The sequence below is a fragment of the Neodiprion pinetum genome, chromosome 5 (assembly GCF_021155775.2).
Source record: "Neodiprion pinetum isolate iyNeoPine1 chromosome 5, iyNeoPine1.2, whole genome shotgun sequence".
NCBI lineage: Eukaryota > Metazoa > Arthropoda > Insecta > Hymenoptera > Diprionidae > Neodiprion > Neodiprion pinetum.
Genome location: NC_060236.1, coordinates 5,135,507 through 5,157,851, shown reverse-complemented (window position 1 = coordinate 5,157,851; position 22,345 = coordinate 5,135,507). Strand labels below are relative to the sequence as shown.

Genomic DNA, 22,345 nt, shown 5'->3' with positions numbered 1-22,345 from the left:
GTATTTACGAGCAAAAATTTTATTCAGCCGTTTTTAGGAATCCATGTATCGAATCTGGAGACCAAGGATTACAGGATTACACACATTTGTACGAAAAATCGTACGGGGGAATAACGAGTGGAATTAACGAAAAGGAAGTTTTTTGTTGTTCGGAGCTGTTTAAAAGATATTTAACGCAAACATTACATTTATTGGGTAAAAAATGAACGAATCAAAAATCCGTGGATCAAAGTACATTCATACGAAAAAATTGGCACTGCAGGATAGGCTGGAATGAAATTTCTCGTATTACACGGAATAAAAATTAGAGAAATTGTTGATTTTTCAAAAGCTGAAAATATCTTCGGTTTTAAAGAATATCAGGGTAGTCATAAATCTCAATCGAATTTTCCAAGCGAGTCATGTACCGATCGACTTGCAAAATTATTATGAGGTTAAATTCGACTAATCGATTGAAAGAGACCGTCGATTGATCGGAAATACGATTAATGGAAAAACTGAATTAATCGATCAATCGATTTCTCAAAAAACCGATTAATCACTAACATCCATTCTTTGTTCGCAAGATATTTTGGCAAAGCAGTACCGCGGTACTTGTTCTTCGTTTATAGATATTATCGTCGATCCTGCGAGCCGGATTTCGCGAGATTGGGTCGTCACCACAACCATCAGTCGCATCATCATCAGCAGCTCCACAGCGATCATCATTCTAAGAGCTGCGATTACGCGCGACGCGCAACACCGGAAACGAGCGGCACCGAAACCCAGCATTTCGGTCTACCGATTTTGAGCATCTCCGAGCCGAGTCCCCCCGACGAAATGGACCGCGTTGACGAGTACTTGTAGAATTTGCTTGCCGAGGAGTTCGTCGAGGAACTCCTCGTGTGACCGCGGAGCAAACCTCGCGTCACGTTCGTCATCGTCGTCGTCATCGTCGTCTTCGTCTTCGTCAAGCCGTGTGAGGAGGACTTGTGATGAAAAAATACTTTACAGTCGGTAACACGCACTTGTTACACGCTCCGCGATATGAACGATGATGTTTAAACCCGGTATAACGCGAAACTTGAAAACTGAGTTAATCATGTTTGTGACGTGACGTCGGACTTCGATCATCTTATTCGAATCGGGAATTTGAAGAGATAAGAAAAAAACACCGTGCTATTTCGTTCCAGTCGTCAACGATCGGTTCTCCGCATTGTTGGTCGACGATGAAATTTAAATACGCGTTGGGAGAATCTGTAATACCAGTGAAATTTAAGCACATATCTGCGTCCAATTATGATAGTGATATCAGGGACCTCGGCGTTTCTATAATTTTAATCAAGATTAAACGAAGCTTGGCTGATAATTATTAAAATCCTATACGCGTACATATATGTATGTACGTGACAGAAAAGGATCCGGAGTCGTGACTGTACAGGTGAAAGAGCCCACGCACGCACATAGATTTACCCATGTTACGAATTAACGAACATTATTAATGGTAATTGAAAACCATCCTTTGACGTAACTCAAATTATACGAAGAATAAATGCGCGCGACGAAGGCTGTGGGAGTGATTGTTTCATCCTCGATAATTAATTCGGATATATATTTTCGCCGTATATAGTTACCAAATGCACGGCTGACGGCAGGTTTTCGTATTTGGTAAACGGCAATATGGCGCCGAAAAGATCGATCAGCTGATGAATCGTTTTGGGTGGATTACACGCTTGTGAGAACGCGGAGAACGTTGTGCAAGCCGCTTCGCTCTTCCTTCGTAACCTTAAGTTGAGAACAATTGAAAAATCGGACAAAAAACCAGTTTTATAATTAAATATGAGCGCGTAATCCATGATTTTCTTTCATTGTCAGCCGCGTTACGTCATTCGGTGAAGTGCTGAATTCATTAATTAGTTCTCTTCTCGTTAGGCTAATGAGAATCTGGATTATCCTTACAAAAAAAAAAAATAAATAAAATAAAAATTAACTATTCAAATTCTGAAGCTCACGAGGTATCGATTTTTGTTTCTATCTTTTTGTCCTTTTCCATGTATTATGTATATTGAATACAAGTACTCAAAGTATTTACGAATACGAGCCGAGTATACAGTAATAGTACCGAAGTCCTTCTAACGTGAAAGTTTCAGTTTTCGGTGGCTCTTGTAACTTTATTTAATTAAAAACCCTCAAGTGAGAGACTACGGAATTTTTCGTAAAACAAATAAAAAAGCTATCAAAAGCATCAAGGCTCTCACGTAGCAGCTACACCTTCACCGAATACTTTTCTCATTTTTGTTCAATCTCTTGTTCGAAAATCTCTGGATAAAGTAGAACAACATTAGAATCAATATAGATAAAAGTTATTTCTTTGAAGACCTCTTTCTTTATTTTACATTTTTTTGTTTTTTTCACGTTTTCCTCCCCGTTCCTTGTTTTCTCTCACTTTATCTCCAAGGCCTGAAACAATGCTTCGTCATGCGGTTGCACAACGCGATTTTCGTAACTAATTATCTATTTATACCACGACCAGCGTTCTATATCCATATAAGGTCAACCTGCAGCGAGTTTGCCAACTAATTCGTTAATGGCATTAATTTATGTGTACTCCGATACGTGTATGCGCGTGTACGTATCTATATCACGCATAAACTATATGCCCTGACTGTACAGATACGTTCACCGATATTATTTCACGCGTCACATGTGGGGTATGTTTATGTGCAAAAATTGCGGAAGTATAAATAATACCTGTATACCTATATATATATAAATATATATATATACATAAACGTGAGCTTTCACCTGCAACAGAAAATATGCGGCTCGCATCGATTAGAGATATGTGCAGGTATGTATTTATTTACGCACCTTGGCAATGTGACCTTCATGCAGGGTGTGTACGTGTATTCCCTTGCGTGATCATTGATCGAACGAACTCATGTGTATATATATATATATATATATATAAATATATATCTATATATATATATATATATACACATACATATATGACGTATAAGATAGAAACGAGACTGATGCGTGGGATATGCATAGAGTTGGATGTTTTATGTAACACGTCACACTGTGGGTAGTTTTGGCATTGCGGGAAAATCGGATGAAGTGCCGAAGAATTCGGATAATTATGGTGATTTATGAGGCGAAAAGTTTGAAATAAGTAAAGAAATGAGAGGAAAGTAAAATTATAAACGTTGAAAAATAATGATACATACCCTATACCTGCTACGTGTAGCTTTAAATACGATGAGACCAATTAAGTCAAACTGGATCGATTCCACTATCAATTCGAAAGAAATGTCGTTCCTTGTTTTTTTCAATTTGAAAAATTCCGAGCTTCTTTCACGGAGTGAAATTAATGAAAATCGAACCAATTGCGTATTTATAATACATATATTTTATATCAACATGTTAAGGTGAAACATCTATTATGTATAATGATCGCGTAATGACGAGCGTATTTTTTATCTTCTAAGCCCTACACGCATGCATAATTATCTATTTACACCTTATACATGTGTGTATATTTTCTAAGCAACATGACCTGTACTGTACGTGTCTCGATGTACATTTGCCTAATGCGAGACGTTACTGTATCGTACAGTGTCCATGTACCTGTGTGCTGATTCGAAAACGATATCGTTTGGAAAAATTGTGTAGCATTTACATCCCTCGTGTTATTTCACATATGTGTGACTAAACAATAATTATGTTTACCGGAAATAATCAAACATTATTCTTGATGGTCAATTTATGATCATTCATTCGAATATTATATAAATTGTAAATATATCACCAATGCGTAAAGTTTCGAGACATTGAACGAGAGAGAAATTCAGGAGAGAGATTGTACAGAATTGATCAAAGCGTGTATCCAATTTCAAAGTCAATATTCTGTCATCGATACATCATGTAATAACATCAACATACAAGAATAACAATCGATCGGTAGTGTCTTGAACAATTTTCTACTATTGAAAATTGTATTCTTGTGTAAATTATACTTAAATTAATATACTTGTATTATAATATATATATACATATATAATAACTGCGGAAAAGAAAAACTATTTATGATCGATCATAATAACAGTTTTAAGAATTGACTGGTTGCTTGATCGGCGAAACCCACGCTCACTAAAAATATGCCTGATGTGATTTTTTTTCTCATTGCGATAACTAGTTTAAGCGTTACAAGCTTCGCTAATAACAATAATGTGTAAAACAGTGCCATATTATTATATTTCATTGGCGAATTAGAATAGCTAAACATTCGATTTTTCCAACGTACACTTTTATACCTATACAACGTATTTCATGTATCATACATTTATCTTAAATTAATGTCGTCAAAGAAACGAATATAAGCTCCTATAGTACCTGCACAACAATTGACGTTAAAAAAAAAAAAAATCGATAAAGTCCGCGATTATCGATTATTTTTTATGGTGAAAGAGAGAAAATTAATTTAACCCATCTCAAAGCAGATGCGATCTTCAATTCGATTCTACTTGGTTCAGTGCGCGAGGTCGTCACGGATGCTTAATTTATCATTCATAATCTAATTTCTCTACACGTGTAAGATTCACTCGATAAAATTCGTCGCATAAAAGGTACACGTCGAATAAACGCAAATTGCTGACTTGGCCCGGTTATCATCCTATACTTATATTATATATACACTATCCGTATACCTGTAATGGAATATTGGAAGAGTTTGCGATACTTATACATGCTTCATGCGCTCGTCGTAATTAGCTAACGTTTCGAGCGATACTTGGCGGTTTGGTACAATCAATAACCGGTGCCCTAAATCCTAGTACAAGCTCTCGTCACTGGCCAATTATTTACTATTACATCCTCGACGTCGCAACGACTTACCCAGACGTGATTACCCCTTACGAGGATTTAGGTCGAAGCACAAAACCGTACGTAACATTCCTTTCCCCAGTTCGGGCAAGCTTTGCACGGACGTATCATTCGAGAAATGTGAATTTTCATCATTCAAAAGGTTGTATTTCTGACAATGTTCCCTGTTCGCGTGAAAATTTTCGGCGCAAAACATCTTGGGGGGCGGATGAATCGATAACAAAATGGCGATAGGTAACCATCATGGCCGCCGTGGACACACTTGCGATTAAATTTTGACGATAAAATCATTTCCAGAGTTTACAAATACCCGAACGCTAACTCAAGCCAAAGAAAACCATGGCAAGAATAGTTAATCGGCGATTTCATCTTCGACGATTGCCTGAAAACTGAGAAATCGGCATGCAAAGACTAATCGTACGGGGTGTGCGCGAAGTGCGTGGTGGAATTGAAATTCTATATTCCTTCTATTTTTAAGTCCGTGTAACGTTTCCGATGCATTGCGTTTCAACCGCGAGCTGGATAGGGATAAAAATGTCACTGTCACGTGACATCGCGTCTATTTCTCATTGCTGTTACACAGTTACACGCCTATGACGTCCCTACGTCCACTTATTATATCGATCTCTTTGACAGTTTATTTATTATTCAGTTGTACCCGCTTGATAGAGAATCCCTTCGTTGTATGTACAATGTACATACATGTGAATGTAGTGTATATATGTAAATACATAACACATACACGCAAATGTATACAGGTATAGTATCTTGTGTATTTAGGGCGAAATGAAGGCGATTTTGACGAGTGCGAAGTTAGACGTCCGAGCGAATTCAGGGCGGCCAATCACACGAGTCAAAATTGCTTTCCGCCCGTGATGTATACATTTTTTATCCCACTCTGTTTGAAAACACGGCTTTTCAAAGCAGTGATATGGTGACCGGTGCACACAAAGCTTCGTAAAATACGAGATAGAAGCGGAAACTTCAGCGGATGGGAAAGCACAATGAGGGGCGAAGCCACCCGACTGTTCAAAAAATGATTCTCTCATTTGGTTTAACAAAGGTATTTATCGCAATTAACAAACAAAACACGATTCTTTATTTGATACAATATGTATAATTGTATTGTTTGAAATGATAAAAAAAAAAATGATATATACAAATACCATTTATCGTGAGATTCTATTAAAGTATCGAGCTCTGACTAAATACAAAAAAAAAATAAATAAATCTTTTTACATTGATTGTGTTTCGTTGCTCGTCGTCAATGACGTGAAATTGGCTACAAACCGCCGTACCGTCACTATACCAATCAAGTAACTCGGGTTTGTTATTTAAAAGCCGTATTTTCAAGGGGTGTCGGATAAAAAATTTATATACTCGCAAGCATTTCATTCGTGATTCGGGTGATTTTTGCCCTGCTCAGCTCGACGAGTCATTTTTAGAAGAGGATAAGGGCAGTATTACAAGTACATAGCTCAACATATTGCCGATTGTACCAACGACGAGACGAACTTTTTTTTTTTTTTCTTTCGCAGCTTTGCCGATTCGCTTGTTATTTGCCGGGCTGCTTGAAAATTGCAAATTTCATCAATTCCTTGGATTCGACTTATCGCAGATTTTCACCTAGCAATATTCGACTAAGCTGGTGTATTTTCAATGCTGGCTTCTATACATTTACGATTATTCTGAAAAAAAATCTTCACCTGTTTTCTATCTATATCATATACACATGTCCCCGTGCTGTGTAGTGAATTACGCAATTACAATATTCGCATACACAGCTGATATGACCAATACACTCTGTCCGAAAAAAAAAAATAAAAATTAATCATCGTTGCCTTTCGATATCATAAGTATATCCAATCAATTTTTTTAATAACGATGAATTTTATTCTTTTCCCAACATATCGTTGTAAAATTTATGACCAAAACTGCTATTTTTCCGGCACAGTTATAAGGCAGTATACTATTATATAGTACCTATTAGGTGTAACTTCTCGCATTTGTCTCTACCTGTACATATTATATGTGTACGATATTATACGTAAATGATTCTTAATTTAAATGTATAAAAAATATGAAAAACTATGTCCGTGATCGGTAATCGGAAGATGCACATCGTTGCGGATTATAATTCGCGGGAAAATCTATATGCGTTGTAACTCGTATCTGGGATATCTGATGTCACAATGGGGTCCAATGATATGTTGTTGATTAAAAATTCGAAGTGAATAAATGAATAAAAATTAAAGAAACAAACACATATGGTATATTATATTATACATTTACATATATATATATATATATATATATAAACATAAAATACGTGGTCAATTCTTATTATTATACGTATATAATGGGTACATGGTATAAAATTTTTAACTCTAATGATATGTTGTAACATCGGTTTCTTTCCCGTAGAGCTTACGTCCTTGTAAGATACATTATACACGTAAACACGTAAAAACCGCTGCTTGGTTAAATATCGATTGAAATTACCCATCATATCCTTGATTTTATTAATAAATATAATTATTGTACATACGCATATACATATAATCACGAGTTATTAAAGTGAATTATTTCATTCGCATCTTAACGTTACTCAAACTTTCATCCAACTTGACGATATGTTGAAAGGTGTTTTTCGTATAAGAACTGAGTCAGTGTTAAATATATATCAATGTTACACTGTATAGATTAATCGCAATCATAATTTACATACGCATCAAAAATAATTCAAGTTTTATGTACTCGGTGCGAGATCCTGGCGAATATCTTGGCAGACTCTTAATACTATATAGCTATATTGAAATATGAACAAGAAAAGCTTCGCAAAGGGTAGGAAGAATAAATGTTTACAACAATAACTGGTGCAGGTTCATGTTTTCATACGTTTATTCGAAATTACGTTCTTGTTTATTATCATCATTTCATGTAATAATAGGTATGTGACAATACGTATACATGGTCAGATATTTTACTACAGAAACAAAAAAAAATATATGTATTATATACAATTATCCGCAAATGTCTCTAATCGTTATCATAGAATATTTGTACTCTTTTGTTGTTTCTTTCATATTTAATTAGCTCGTTTTTATTATTTTATATGTTACCTACGTTGAAAATTGGGGATGACAAAAGAGAAAAATTGACCAAAAAGTGTGACGAATCTTGAAAAACATAATCAAAACGATTCGCGAGTCATTATATTCACGTATTATTGTATAACGACATAACTAATTGTACAAATGATCGAATTATCCTTAAACTGGCGATAACATTCATGCGAATATATCGTCAATAAATCAATATGAATAATACAACATATGAATGTACTGATTCAAATTTTTCCTATGAATGGCAAAATCGTATTGTACTAATATTTAACGCTGTGAAATTTCTTCTGCTTTACTACGTAGTATATTTTAAATAAACGTTTGAAAAAAAGAAAAGGGAGGATTGCCAATGTTGTATATTATGCACGCGAGTAATAAATCATATTACGATGATAATAATAATATAGTTATATATCACTATTTATTAGCACGCTATGTAAAAAAAAAAAAAAAAAAAAACAGACGATACCTCTTTCCAATAATAATAAAAATAATAATTACAGTAATATGTTTATGCGCTGTTAGTTTTTTTTTTTTTCTTCTCTTTCTTTCTTTTTTCTTTTTTGTATATACGTACATACGTAGGTACGACTATTGACAAGTTTTGAAAATTCTTTGAATATATGGATATATATGTATATCTACTTAGTATTCATTACGCTAATTGCATGTGTGCCTAAGCACTTATTAAAATATTAAAACATTCAATTATCATTGAATATTTTCTCGACTCAACATTACTATTCCTTTACTATTTTAATTTTCTATTGTATGAATCTATTTGCTGATTCTCCGAATTGAATTAATGCAGTTCTGTCACACTTTGAATGAATTCTCGTCACAAACATTTTTTGAGAATGATAAAATGCAATTATTTGTACCGTTTTTTTTTTTTTTCTCGAGAAATAGGATGCGGAAAAAATTTACCAATACTGGACATTCTTCGAATAGATCCTGAGAACACGACGAAAAATCGGAAGAAGTTTCGTGTACTTGGTTCGACGGGAATAACACTAACATTGCAAGCGAAAGGGCAAAATATGGGTTTTCATTTTTTCTTTCAGATTCGGGGTCGCAAAAAATTGAAGCGATCCTAGGCAATCTTTGTTTGGAGGCTAGGAATTTTCAGAAAAATCGACGTGACAACCCGAAATCTTGCTCAAAAGAAACAAGAGCGAGTAGTCTGAAACCTATCAACGATGAAACCACACATTACCAAAAAAAAAATTTCGGTTTTGAAATTGTTGTTCGTGGTTTTCAAGGCTCGAAAATAAATTGACTGACGCGTATTTAGTTCTATTGAAAAATCCCAGACTTGGCAATTTCATTGGGTGCTCCCCTTGAACGTAGGGTTCAAAAAAAAAACTTCATGCTTTGATGAAAAATAGTAAATATGGTAATACAGAATGTGCACAATCCTGTAAAGTGGTGAAATTTTACAACACGCTAAACAAGGCGTGATCAGTTGTTATTACTATTATTATTTACATTTAAGGAAGTTTAAAACTTTCGTTTTCAACCTCAAATTGCACTAAGACCCAATTCGAATTGTATAAAATCTCAGAAACACTGTCCTCTGATATCAAAGCAATGTGATCGCAACCTTAGAATCCCATCGCATTGTAATGACAAGTTTGACTACGACGTCATGTAGAAAGCGATAAAAACAGTCACAATTTTCTGCAGATTAACCAACAACCTCAAATCGGCATTTATATGAAACGGTAAAAAAAAAAAATTCGTTTAGTTATGAACAAATTACGTGTTAATCTTCCAAAGAATATGTTTTGCAATGCGCTAATTTTTAACCTTTTAGAAAAAAGGTTTACTGCTCTGTGAATATTAAAATACGTAAATAAAAAAGAAATAAAAATTGCACATCAATGTCAGTAAAAACAGTTATTTATCATCACAGCCAGGAATAGTGAGATATAATATAATGTTTTTCTGTTATCGTAATATCATTTACCTACTTTTATCTCAGCATACCGAAAGTGGTTGCACTGCTGATATGACATCTTAACAAATCTGCTTCACAGAGAAGAGTAAAAACCGTTGTGAGTATAAATTTCACGCAATTGTTAGTCATTGTTGGAAGTTTACGAAAGGAAAAAAAATTAAATAATAATTCTATATTCTAAAATATTTACACATACTCGTTACATATTTACATTCATCGGTATTAAACCATCAAGACTTTACTAACTTGGCATTGTTTTCGTTTCTGATGTTTCATGGGCAGCTATCTGTGACTCTTGACTTTCAGAGCTGGAATTCTTGCCGTTAGAATCAACGGTCAGATTGCCCATTAAAATACTTCCGCAGGAACTCCCGCTGGCATCGAGATTCGTAGAATCGTTGTTCCGTCCGCAGAAAGATTGCGACGTTTCCAATTTTGTCATAAGGTCAGCCCAGGGATCCTCCAGCATTGACTTGGCGTCGACATAAGCCGATATTTCTGTTTGCCTACGCACATTTTTCTGATGAGACTGTAATCGAGTAATGTAAGAGTCAGAACGTAACAAAGAAAATCAACTATCCTCAAAGCGTATTTCGCTATTATATTCAAATACATTCAGCTTCGCTGTTACGAAACCTTTCTCACCCCTCGTGGCGAGAATTGATGCTTGTGAAAGAACTTGGGAGAATTGGAATCGTTAAAACTTGTCCTGGGACTGTCGAGGTTGAAACTGTATCTATGCTGATTGAAGTCTCGACCTCGTTTTTGCCCGCGCCAATTTCCGCTACTTCTCGGATGATAATCAACGGGAGTGCTAAATCCGAGGGGGATAAAATCGTCCCCGGTACTCTGTGGCGAGGCGTCGTTTCGCCCGGGTACAAAACACTCGTACTTGTCGGCTTGGAACTGACCATAACCTCCATAACCTCTTCGATTCCCAGGATTTTGACGCCAATCTCGCGTTCCCCAGTCGTAACTTTTGTTACGCCTGTCACTGCCGCTCGGCGCACTCAATCGAGACTTTGGCATGTTTTATATGCCAATATTACGTTTCTCACGGTTTTAATAAACTCTGAAAACACGACGCAGGATCGGGTTCCTGGCTTGCAATAGTTATTTATTTACGCTCATAGCGTTACCCGGAGGTTGCCGAAGCCGAGCACCGTAGCAAAAAAAAAAAAAAAAAGAACGCGTAAAATGGAGTGGAGGGATGGAAGTCATCCGTGAGCCATGTAATTGTAAAGACTTAAGTTCTTCATTTTTAATAAATTAACATTTCATTCCATGTTTCGTAAATACATCTCAAGTGACAAAAAATTATTTAGTTAGTTTTTAATTCTCAGCATATCCCCTACAAGGTGTTAAGATAGTCAACTAGCTCGGTAAGTTAGGGTACTGCGATTAACTCACCCTCTCGAGCTTGCTTTAAACATTGAGTTACGTATTAGCTCTGGCTCCTGGGTAACATTATTTGCTGGCTTAGGGCATTGAATAAGCCAAGTGTTGATCGACAATTTTTTCTTCATACTTCAATTCAACATTCATGCAATTCGCAGTATTTATGAATACGCGAAGACGGTGAAAACGTTGCCGCCATGTCCGATCGGTAAGAGCAGATTCGCCACCTCTTTCTAATACATGAAATAGAAAAGAACAGAAGACCGTTGTCGACGTCGGCCAATCAAACAGGCGCACCACAGATCCATTACAGATCGCGTATAAGTCTATGGTAGTACCGCACGCGCTGACCGTAGATGTCGGTAAGTCGGATATCACGGTATTCGGAAATCTTTCACCGACGTAGAGATGTCGCGTCGATTCGAATACGCTAAATTTTCCGCGGTTAAAACCGGGGTACATCTGTGTGAACGAATATTAGTTGCCGCGATGGGCGCTCGAAGCGAAGGTGCGCGACGATCGATGCAGCGAGCGGAGATGAGAGTTGTCGGGGAGTTACAAACCGCAGAAGCAGTAGGTGGCTAGAAGCGAAAGGCTGGTATCTGCGATCGAGATTTCTTACTAAGTTATCGTAGTTTCGTCGCAATGAATGGTGTCGTTTCACGGTGCAGGGTACCTGTTGCACGCCGCTGCGCGTACTCGGTCGGGTCGTCTGCGCGTATTTGGTGATAACAATAAAGGCGCGGGAATAACGAGTGCGGACACGTTAAAAGTGTTGGAAAAAAAGCGTGAAGATATCAACAAAAATCGCGATGACATCCCGAGGGTGAGGGAGGAGATTTTGCTCCGCGTCGCGTGTCGTCGTCTCGTTATCCGCTCGGCCAACCCGCCGGGGGTTGCGTGCTCATCATCCGCCTTCGCGCGTGTTGTGCGACGAAAGTGTCATCGCAGTGTGCACCAGCGTTAAAAGCCAGGAAATTACCACCGAGCCACGGTGATAAGTTGGCGTGCGCGCGCGTGCCCGGGAAAACAATGGGAATCGCGCAAAGCCGCAGAGGAGACACGACCGACGGCGGAACGAACGCCGGGGATCATAAAAGGGGGAATGGCACCACTGCTCAGCATTACTCTTCTCAGCACAGTCCCGGATCCGGCATGGGCACCTTAGGCGGGCCCCACAACAGAGCTGGGAGCCTCAGAGGCCCTCCTCCCAGACTCCCGATGCCCGACGCGACCGAGCTGGAAAGCCGCTTCGCCAGAGTCTTGGTAAGTTTCCCTCCTTTTTCCTCCTTTTTCCCGTAACGCACCCACGACGAAGCGTCAATGGATCGTGAAACCGAGTCGCGTTTCTGACGTTTCCGGGCCTGGTGATTTTTTCGACATTTTTTTGTTTTTCCCTGACTTATCTTTTCTTTACGACCTGCTTTAATTGACGTCGATGACGAATATTTTCCGAGACTCAAGTCCCCAACTTGCGTCGATAACTGACTATTCCGTACCGCGTGAAAGTGGTCGAGGTTTTTCCATTGACCTCGAAAATTTTAGACATGAACGAACACGCGTGAAATTCTTAGCGTCGATCATATCGGGCTGAATTTGGTAACGTTAACGCTAGGAAACCTCTGGCTGAAAAATCACCGTTATTCGGTAATTTAAAAACTTATACTTTCAACGAGTTTGATTTTCAAAATTAAACTATATTTTGTTTGGAATGGTTTAATAAATCTGGGTCTTTGTTAGAGGTGCAAGGTAGCGACTTCTCCTTGAAACCGTGATAAAACAAAACACTTGTATTTCGAATTCTTCGTTCCATCAAAGCGTATGACCTTAAAAGCTATTGTAAGAATATGAAAATAGTAAATTTTCCCTCAATTTTTCGTCACGATAACGCGACTAACTTCAGTCTCGTCGATTTGTCGCATGGCTGATTAAACAATTCTCATCATGTTTTGAGCCAGGCTTTGAAGTTGTTCGCGAGGATAACGTGACTACATTTTCAGCGCTGAACATACTCACATTTTACCTTAACGATGCATGTTGAGAGAAAATCGTTACATCGCATCTTTCGAATTGTCAGAAATGTAGTGAACCGTGATTATAAAAAAAACGTAGTGATATTTCGTAAAACCAACTTCCTGAAAGTTGTTCGAAGAATGATTTTTTCCTCAACGTTTCTTTACATTAAACTTTATGCTGCTGGTGTTATTTTTCAATCTCTGAACAATTCTTGTCCACTAAACGTTATTATACTCGATCGATGACAGTTTATCATAATTTTGAATCGCACATCGCCCACTTTTTAATCATATTCCGGAACGTTGATCAGTGCGAAGGATAACTGACGACAAACATAGAGGAAAGAAGAAGTTGGTGGAAAGAAAAAAAAAATAAAATCCTGGCAAACAATCGTCGTATTTGTTCGGTTTTAATATTACTTACTATGTTTGCGCAAGCTGAGCGGTTATTTCGACAAACCGATTGGCTCCTCCCTAAGAGATATGAAAAACAAAGAGATCCATTCAAACATATATTCCGAGTGGGACCCCTTGGCTCGTTCGTCCTTCTTCTTCTTCTTCTTCTTCTTTCGTATTTGTGTATTGTACATATGTTCGTCCGACTCGGCTCCGCCTTCAGGTCGGTCTCGTTATCAACCAGTCCTTTCCTCCTCTTCCTCCTCCTCCTCCTCCTCCTCATCTTCCTTCATCCTTCCCCTCCGCTGCGGTCTCGTTCTCTCCCTCCTCTCCTCTCCTCGCCTCTTCCACGCCATATCCAATTTAGAGCAATAACTCAATGGATATAATAATATCATGAATGTAGTTACTGTTTCGACTGTTCCCGCCTCTGCCTCCCCTGTCTTCTTCACCCCTCAAATAAACTCCGCAGTGCCATGCTGTTATTACAGACGTTACACACACGCGTAAGCAACGAACGCTGTTTCTCTCAGCACTCCATCCGATCGTGTTCTCACTACTTCCAACCCCTTATCGACCGGCATCCTTACAAATCGAGACTCCCGTTCGTTCGTCTTCATCCTCGTCGCGTCATCCTGACACGAACCTGTTTTTAACCGGCTAGAAACTCCCACGGTGCATATAAATAAAAATGGAAAATTCATTTCGCTTTTGTCGAGTTATCCGAGTGATCTATGAGGCTGAAGTTAGTAACCGTATCGAAACGTTGAAAAACAAAATTACTATCTTGCACCTTTCGAATAACTGGTAAAGTTGAGTTTACAAAATCTGAGTTTATTCAAGCTTTTTATTAACTGTTTCCCAACGTAAAATCACGAGTTTTTCGTGTAAAAAGATCGGTATTTCACCATTACAGAAATGTCTGAAACGCATCAAGTCAGGATACCATAAAACTTATTCATACGTTGAAAATTTGACCACTTCAAAGTCACTATAAACTTGTTAAATAGTAATTTTTCTTGTCGATTAGTAAGTTACCAACTTCAATCTCATATAAATCTTCGATTACAAAGAAAGAAAGAACAACATTTAACCCTGCTTCGAGTTTCCTTAAAAAACGACGCTCCTAGAGAAAAGAGATGCGAATAAAATTGAAAAAATTAAATTGGCTAATTAGACGCTGATTATTCTAGCTAAGAAGCCTTTCGGCTAGACAGTTTCGCGCCGAATCAACTTTTCACCAGTTGTGCGATGCATACCTCCGTGCACGTGATTTACACAACTTACCGACCGAGTAACAATAAGACCGGTACATACATCGTTCCGGAACGCGCAACCCACGCGTCCAAGAATGCTAAATTATGATAAGTGCGTATTGTTCGAAAGGTCGCCTTCCTGCTTTTGCCTCATGCAGGATAGTCAAACCTCGCGTCGTCCACCGCGCGTTAAAACAAAACACCTGAATTCTTCTTCTGCATGTCAGTAGGCTTGTTCAGAAAAACCGTGAATTACTCCGCCGTCTCCTACTTACATCCTCGATGACGATTACGAACCGGTTTAAATGTGTGTATTATCTTTTTACTGCTTACCATTTTACTCTCGTAGCGTGCAGCGAGGTGTCGAGATGACGATGAGATAATATGAGAAACGGAGATAATTATCTAGGATGAAATTATCAACGTTAACGTAACGAAATGTCGGGGGAAAAAAAAATCATTATTATTGCGCGATTTAAGAATTACTTTCAAAGTATATCAGTATATTTTGTTTATCAAGATTTACCGAACATCAGACAATCCCGTTGGTGCGAAGTAACGATTTTAACCAGATTCAAGTTAGTAGCGTTAATCGTAACAAAATATTGATACTAAAATCAGGCGTTTTGAATATTTACAACTACTTTGAAAGCGTTTACATTTCCAAAATCTGAATACACTCTGCTTTTGAAAAATGGATCATTCGATTTCAATGGAGAAATAATCATTCTTCCTAAAAATGAATCGTTACAGTAACCTTACTAACTTCAACCTCATGATGATTGGGCGGCGAAGTTTACTCGAGATGATCGGTTTTACGAGACGCGAGATAATTGCAGGCTTAGAAGCACAAGATCCAAACGTAACGCATTTGTCCGAATAGCGTGTAGAAAATTACTACGATTGATCAATTTATTCGTTCGTTCATTCATTCATTCATTCGTCGCCACAAAAGAATGAAGAAAAACAGTAGTGATCAGAAAATAACGAAACTAAAAAGTTTGATTCTTTTGCGTAAGCTCGATTCATATTTTATATGATTATTAAATATCCTTGCGTTATTATCAGCGTTAAAACATTTTCTCTCTTCTAATTATTCAAATAGGTACTATAAATTTATTTTCTCAGATCGGTTAAAATCATTTTCTATCGTTTACATTATTGTCTGGTCATAATTGTATAATTTCTCTTTCTCCCACTGGTGTAATTAATTAGTCGAAAGTGCGTCAGGGGTATAATAATATATATATATATATATATATATATATATATATATATATATATATATATATATATATCTGTATAATATTATAGCTGCGCTTGTCGCGTTATTTTTAACAGTTCTTCCTACCATCGACCGACAACGATCGAAACGTCGATGAAGTAAATACAAATCGCCCTATTACCGCATTTTATTGCACTGTGTAATATATATATATATATATATATATACACACACACATACTAAGAATCCGCTGGTTAGGTGGTTTTTTACTAATGCGGCTGAATCGTCGAAACGTGAGCCGGTGAGTTAAGAGCTGAAAGGTCGAATGCTTAATTAATTAGACTGTAATCACCGATCGGAAATGCGTGAGCGATACAGTACAGACTGTATTATAAGCTTGATACACGAAACTTCTTTGAGATTCTAAATTCTGGTGAGAGTCGAGATTGTGTGTCCGATATATGAATTGAAACTTTTTTTTTTTTTTTTTAATAAATAAATTAATAGAATTCGTATAAAATACCCCGAGTTATCAAAAGTTGCGAAAAAGAAGAGAAATAATTTATTATTAATTATAACCTACGTGCAGACGTAAAAAAAAATGAACATAAGGAAAATGAGTTGTTTTATTATGATCTACGTTTTACTCGCTGGTGTGATAGTGAAATAACATATGCGAGTTTCAATAAATACGATAAAACTCGTTACGCTACATTCGTATATTAAATATATATATATATACATGTATATCCTATATACCCAGTGAAAGTATTAAGAAATTAAACTCTACTGCACGCAAACGCAAATGTAATGCCCGCGCAATAATGTGTATTTCGAAATAGCCGAATTATCGTGTTCGAAAAATTTTGCTCAATCGTAACCAAACGCGCGGTTACAAACATTATGAATTAGTTTAATTATACGTATGCAATACATACATATCGATTTTTCCTTTTCAACAAAATGCTTCTTATCCACCGATCTACCAGATTGACTTTTACCACTACTGTTACTGAAATTTTTCGACGATTGCACATCGTTATCCAAATTGCTTTACGCTTACCGCCCGTCTGCTTGCACGTTATTCAAAGAGATCTGTATCGATTTTAAACAACCAGCGGCAAGTTGAATATAAACTATGATTCTTAAAATAAAACCAAATCATTTGGACCGGTTACCAAATCCGATAACTACCTGGTTACCGTAACAACAAAACTAGCGCTACAATTATTGTTGCAATGCACGAGTAATCAGGCAAAAGAGAAACTTGTATATTACTTGTCGCGCGGTCTTTCGACGCATGCATTTAATTAATTAATTAATTAATTAATTAATCAATCAGTCAATCAATCATCAATTAATACTTCACATTCTGATTTTTGTTTTTGCTCCTTATTTCAGATATGCATGTATATATATACTTTACGTATTATAAATGTGTGTCAAAACGAAGCGTGATATCACCAGTTATCCTCGACGACGACGACGACGTCAACAATTTTAATGACTAAAAAGTCTGCGCGGCGTGTGAATCATACCATCTTATATCTCATACCGCTTATTCTCGAAAAAAGTGTGTTTATAACGTAACAACACACACACACACACACACACACAAATATGCTCATAATACGAGCTTCGTAAACACGTACGGGATAATATAGCTATATATGTGTATGTATATGTGCGTGTTTGTGTGTGCGCAACCCGTTTATGCATGAAAGACTGGCTGTGAGGTGACGTCAGCTCCGCGTGGTTGCTTCTCTTCTCCAGTTTAAAGTTCTTCTCCCTTTATTCTCCATCTCCTCTTATTTCCATGATCACGATGATGATGATGATGATGATATTACGCATAATGTATATTCCATGCATAATAATAATAATAATAATAATAATAATAATAATAATAATAATAATAATAATAACAACAACAACAATAATATCACCACCACCACGCGTATGAAATTATGATAGTGGCGAAAGTAAATTAGGCAGGGAACCAACCGCCTCCCCCCCCCCCCTTTTTTTTGTTGGTTTTTTTCTGACTTTTTTCTTTCCCCATTTCGTCGATTATAATAACGTGAGAAATCCGGATGTTGGCTCTGTTAATGTCCGGTTAATTGATGGCTCGATTTCGACGAGCATTTACAAACTGCGTTTAATATACGTTACAAGAGTTTAAATTGTACCAACGGAATATTTTTGGCATTTGCGGATTGTTTGCGTGATTTGGAATTCAGAAGGCTGTGTTAGATCGTTGATTGCAGTTTGAAGCGTAGAGTGTTTTACGGATCCTTGGATATCCTTGAATCTTGGGAAACAAGAATTGCTCCTCAAGTCCTGGAAATGACCTGAAATGTTTTAATTTATTCCGGAAATGTTGACGTGACGAAATTTTTTATTTTTTATTTACATTTTTTTTTTTTTTTTTTTTTTATCATTCGAACAATTAACCAACTTCTTATCCTGTCGTTAAAAATTTGTAAAAAAACAAATTTATTGTCCTGGAGTAGCCCTGGAATCTGAACTCTCAACTGCAGTAGACACTCTGTAAATGATAAGATAATAAATATGTTGATATTTAATTTGTTCGTTTTTTTTTTTTTTTTTTTTCTTTTTTCTATTCTTTTCTTTTCTTTTCTTCTTCACCGTTGCAGAATATTTAATAATTTAGTCATTCGTACTTTCATTCGCGAATATATTGCATTCACTTGTCGTACAAAATTTGTATTTGTATTGTCAGACAGTATAATTTTCTTGCGTTTTACAGTTGAAAGAAGTTGGTCGTACGCTTGAATGAGCGAAATTAAAATCAGGAGGCATCGATGTCACTTGCGAAACATTTCGTTCATTTATATATAATATATATTTATTTTGCTGGTAAAAAAGCATCCTGTTAACGGAAAAATTGTGAATTTATGATATGGTTTTTTTTTCTTTTTTTTTACTTTTTATACACGACGTCGATACATATTAGATGTATAGTCGATTACCTTTGCAAGGCCGCTTCGCTTTTCGCGTGATTCCGCCGCTTTCACGAGAGTTTCTGCTGCGAAAACGAGAACGAGAATGAGAATGAGAATGACTCATTCACCCGGTCGCGGGAAATAATCGTTGCTAATCCGAACCGCGAATAGATATCTAATTTTTTTTTTTCACCCCTCTTTTTTACTCAACGTCTTACAACGTCTAAAAATACTTATTTTCGCCAAGATATTTCCAATTTAGTTCTGTATACGTGTGTATAGTAACGAAAGTTTGATTTTGTTGAAAATTTTCGTCATCGATTGTCTCAACTCTGAAACAGTGTCGTGAATTTTTTTCACATATCTTATTTAACTGGTTAATTATTTATAAATATTGAGAGTAATTTTGTAGCGGAACTTTTTATTAAATTCTCAAATCTGTAGTTTCTTTTCCATACATTTCAAGATGGGTCGATTTTTTCCACATTTTTCACTTGGAACATTCAACTAATTTTAATCAACTTCATAATAAAACCGGCCTAGAAATATTCAAAGTAAAAAATAAAAGTAAAAAATAAATAAAATGACAATTCTTCATTAATTTTCAAACCGTTTAAACGATGTTAAAAAAATCAGAAAAAAAATTCGTCCATCATGGATCCGGTATTTAAATGTTTGATAGAGAAAATACAGTTTTTGAGAATTTGTTTAGAATTTTGTGAAGGTTCTTTTCAAAATCACTCTTAATACTTATATATAATCAACTAATTGAATCAAAAATGTTAAAAAAAAAAAAAATACAGTGTACTGTTTCACAGTTGAAACAATTACAGAAAATTGTTTGAACAAAATCAGAAATGAGGAGGGTCAGACGTTGGTAGGATTTTCATGGAATTCTCCATATATAGCTTGAGTATAACTTTGATTTTTATCACTGATCAAAGATGACTTTTGCCCCAATCATTTCACAAATAGTATATATATATATATATAATAATAAGGTTTCGTATTATGTAATCGTAACGAAACGTTACTTTTGATAATAACGTATCGAAAGTTTTTCATGCGAATATACCTATAAAATTTCATTCAAGGCTTTTAAAGATCGGACAATAAAAAAAAAAAAAAAAAAAAGAACCAACATTCAAACAAATTGTGGGAGAATACATTTTTTGCCAAATTTTTCGCAACTCGAGGAAAAAATCGTGCCGGTTCTACCGGATCGGAGATGAGTGGTGGGGGAGAAGGGCAGCAGTTCTTTTTCTAAACAACAATGCAGCTTGTACCTAATATATATTGTGTGTGTGTGTGTGTGTGTGTGTGTGTGTGTGTGTGTGTGTGTGTGTGTGTGTGTGTGTGTGTGTGTGTGTGTGTGTGTGTGTGTGTGTGTGTGTGTGTGTGTGTGTGTGTGTGTGTGTGTGTGTGTGTGTGTGTGTGTGTGTGTGTGTGTGTGTGTGTGTGTGTGTGTGTGTGTGTGTGTGTGTGTGTGTGTGTGTGTGTGTGTGTGTGTGTGTGTGTGTAGGACAGGCTGCATAAACGGTGCAGCGGACTGCAAGCGACTAGCTGCTGCTGTGCAACGGGGCGCCTACTGAAATATCTCCAGGAAAAGATAAAACTACCAAGTCTATATTTAGACGAGCAACTCTCCTCCTCGTTCTCCGGGGTTCTCATACTTTTGCCTTTTCGATATTATCGATCTATGCATGTAGGGATTTTGTACAACGTGTTTCGTAAACTAAGCAGGGTGGCCGGACATCTGGAAAACCTGGAAGATTCGGGGGATTTTTAATTCGGCGATGGGATTGAGAAAAAAAAAAAAAAAATGAAAATACAAATCGTCCGTCATGGGAATTAGAAATGATTTTTTTTAAGGTGACTGGTTTATTTTATTTCTATTTTCTATTTATTTATTTATTTTATTTTTTATTTTTTTTTTTTTTACCGAGGAGAAAACAAACTGGCTTCAACTTATTTTTTTTCGTAGCTATGTAATTGCGGTAAAGAATGAAAATGTTTAAGGACCGAGCGGTAACCGGAACTAAAAATTTCTCTCGTCTCCCCCTAATATACACACATGGGGTAACACAACCAGCACAGCGAATTAATTAACCCGCATATATTGCTGTCCCGTGTGCAGAGGGATCGTTTAGCCCTGAAAATTCAGAGGCTCAAGTTTAAGTTTAAGCTTGAAGAGCACGTGGCGTGCGTGCAGTCTTCTTTATAACGACGAAAGGGGATATCCCCTCCATCGTCCCTCTACCCTACGCCCTTAAAAAAAAAAACCCCCACTATAAACGGCCCTGGACGTAGGATATAAATCTATAAATGCACCAAAGGGGCACCGATACACGTTATATACCCATAGATGTAATAATGTACGTATTTTCCTGCACATCTAACAGCTATATTCAGATTGTACACGCTTCGACGGTCGTTCCTCCTCCTCCTCCTCCTCCTCTTCCTCCTCCTCCTCCTCCTCCTCTTCCTCCTCCTCCTCCTCCTGGACCCGTTATATACGTCTATTAATAGGGAAATTAACTCTAAGGAGGCGAGAACTGACGGCAAACTTTATATATATATATATATACTTATTTCGATCATTACATACACGCGTACGTACGTGTAATAATGCTCGAAAACGATGAATGAAAACTAATCGAAGAAAATTGAAACATGTTTTTTTTTTATTCTTTTTCTTTTAATTTTTTCCCCCAATTACCTACAACGATTACTACTCGATCACTTTGCTCTATATGTATATAATATATATTATTATTATTATTATACGCAAATCCAATTTTGTAACAACATTCCGGACGCTATTATTTATACATCCGAGAAATGTCATGTTTAATTATTGTTATTATTATTATTATTCTTTTCTTTTCTCAAAAAAAAAAAAAAAAAACGTATATAAATCTTATGTGGAATAATTATATATATTCAAGATATTTACTTCGCTTTCATTGATTGATTGTTCATTAGATATAATATTTATTGTTATGAAAATTTTGTACAATCAATATAGCGTATCTTGGATCGTAATATCGTCGATAACGTACGTAATATTTTTCGTCGTCCTTTTCAACCCTGCATCACTTTTGTCACATCGTCCGCCTTTATTCACCTTTCTCTCTC

General features: G+C 36.6%; 3 protein-coding genes across 10 annotated transcripts in view; 2 read left to right on the top strand and 1 right to left on the bottom strand.

The window, feature by feature from the left end:
- The window catches only part of LOC124218907 (uncharacterized), a 48,065-nt gene extending 39,756 nt beyond the window's left edge, over positions 1–8,309 (top strand). For all 5 annotated transcript variants that reach the window (XM_046625829.2, XM_069136088.1, XM_069136087.1 and 2 more), the window contains one exon: positions 612–8,309. In XM_046625829.2, the coding sequence (XP_046481785.1) occupies positions 612–846 (235 nt within the window). In that variant the 3' untranslated portion in view covers positions 847–8,309. The remainder of the gene's footprint in view (positions 1–611) is intronic.
- On the bottom strand, positions 7,528–11,167 carry LOC124218909 (uncharacterized). 2 transcript variants are annotated; one of them, XM_046625831.2, is made up of 2 exons: positions 10,597–11,167; positions 7,528–10,480 (listed from the first exon to the last, which is right to left on the bottom strand). In XM_046625831.2, the coding sequence occupies exons 1-2, from the start codon at positions 10,978–10,980 to the stop codon at positions 10,193–10,195; spliced, it is 672 nt and encodes a 223-aa protein (XP_046481787.1). In that variant the 5' UTR covers positions 10,981–11,167; the 3' UTR covers positions 7,528–10,192. The 2 variants fall into 2 exon arrangements, with proteins under 2 accessions (XP_046481787.1, XP_046481786.1); XM_046625830.2 differs by having other exon boundaries at positions 10,588–11,132.
- Positions 11,168–11,912: 745 nt separating this feature from the next.
- Positions 11,913–22,345, top strand: part of Frl (formin-like protein) — a 45,287-nt gene continuing 34,854 nt past the window's right edge. For all 3 annotated transcript variants that reach the window (XM_046625812.2, XM_046625810.2, XM_046625813.2), the window contains exon 1: positions 11,913–12,615. In XM_046625812.2, the coding sequence (XP_046481768.1) occupies positions 12,382–12,615 (234 nt within the window). In that variant the 5' untranslated portion in view covers positions 11,913–12,381. The remainder of the gene's footprint in view (positions 12,616–22,345) is intronic.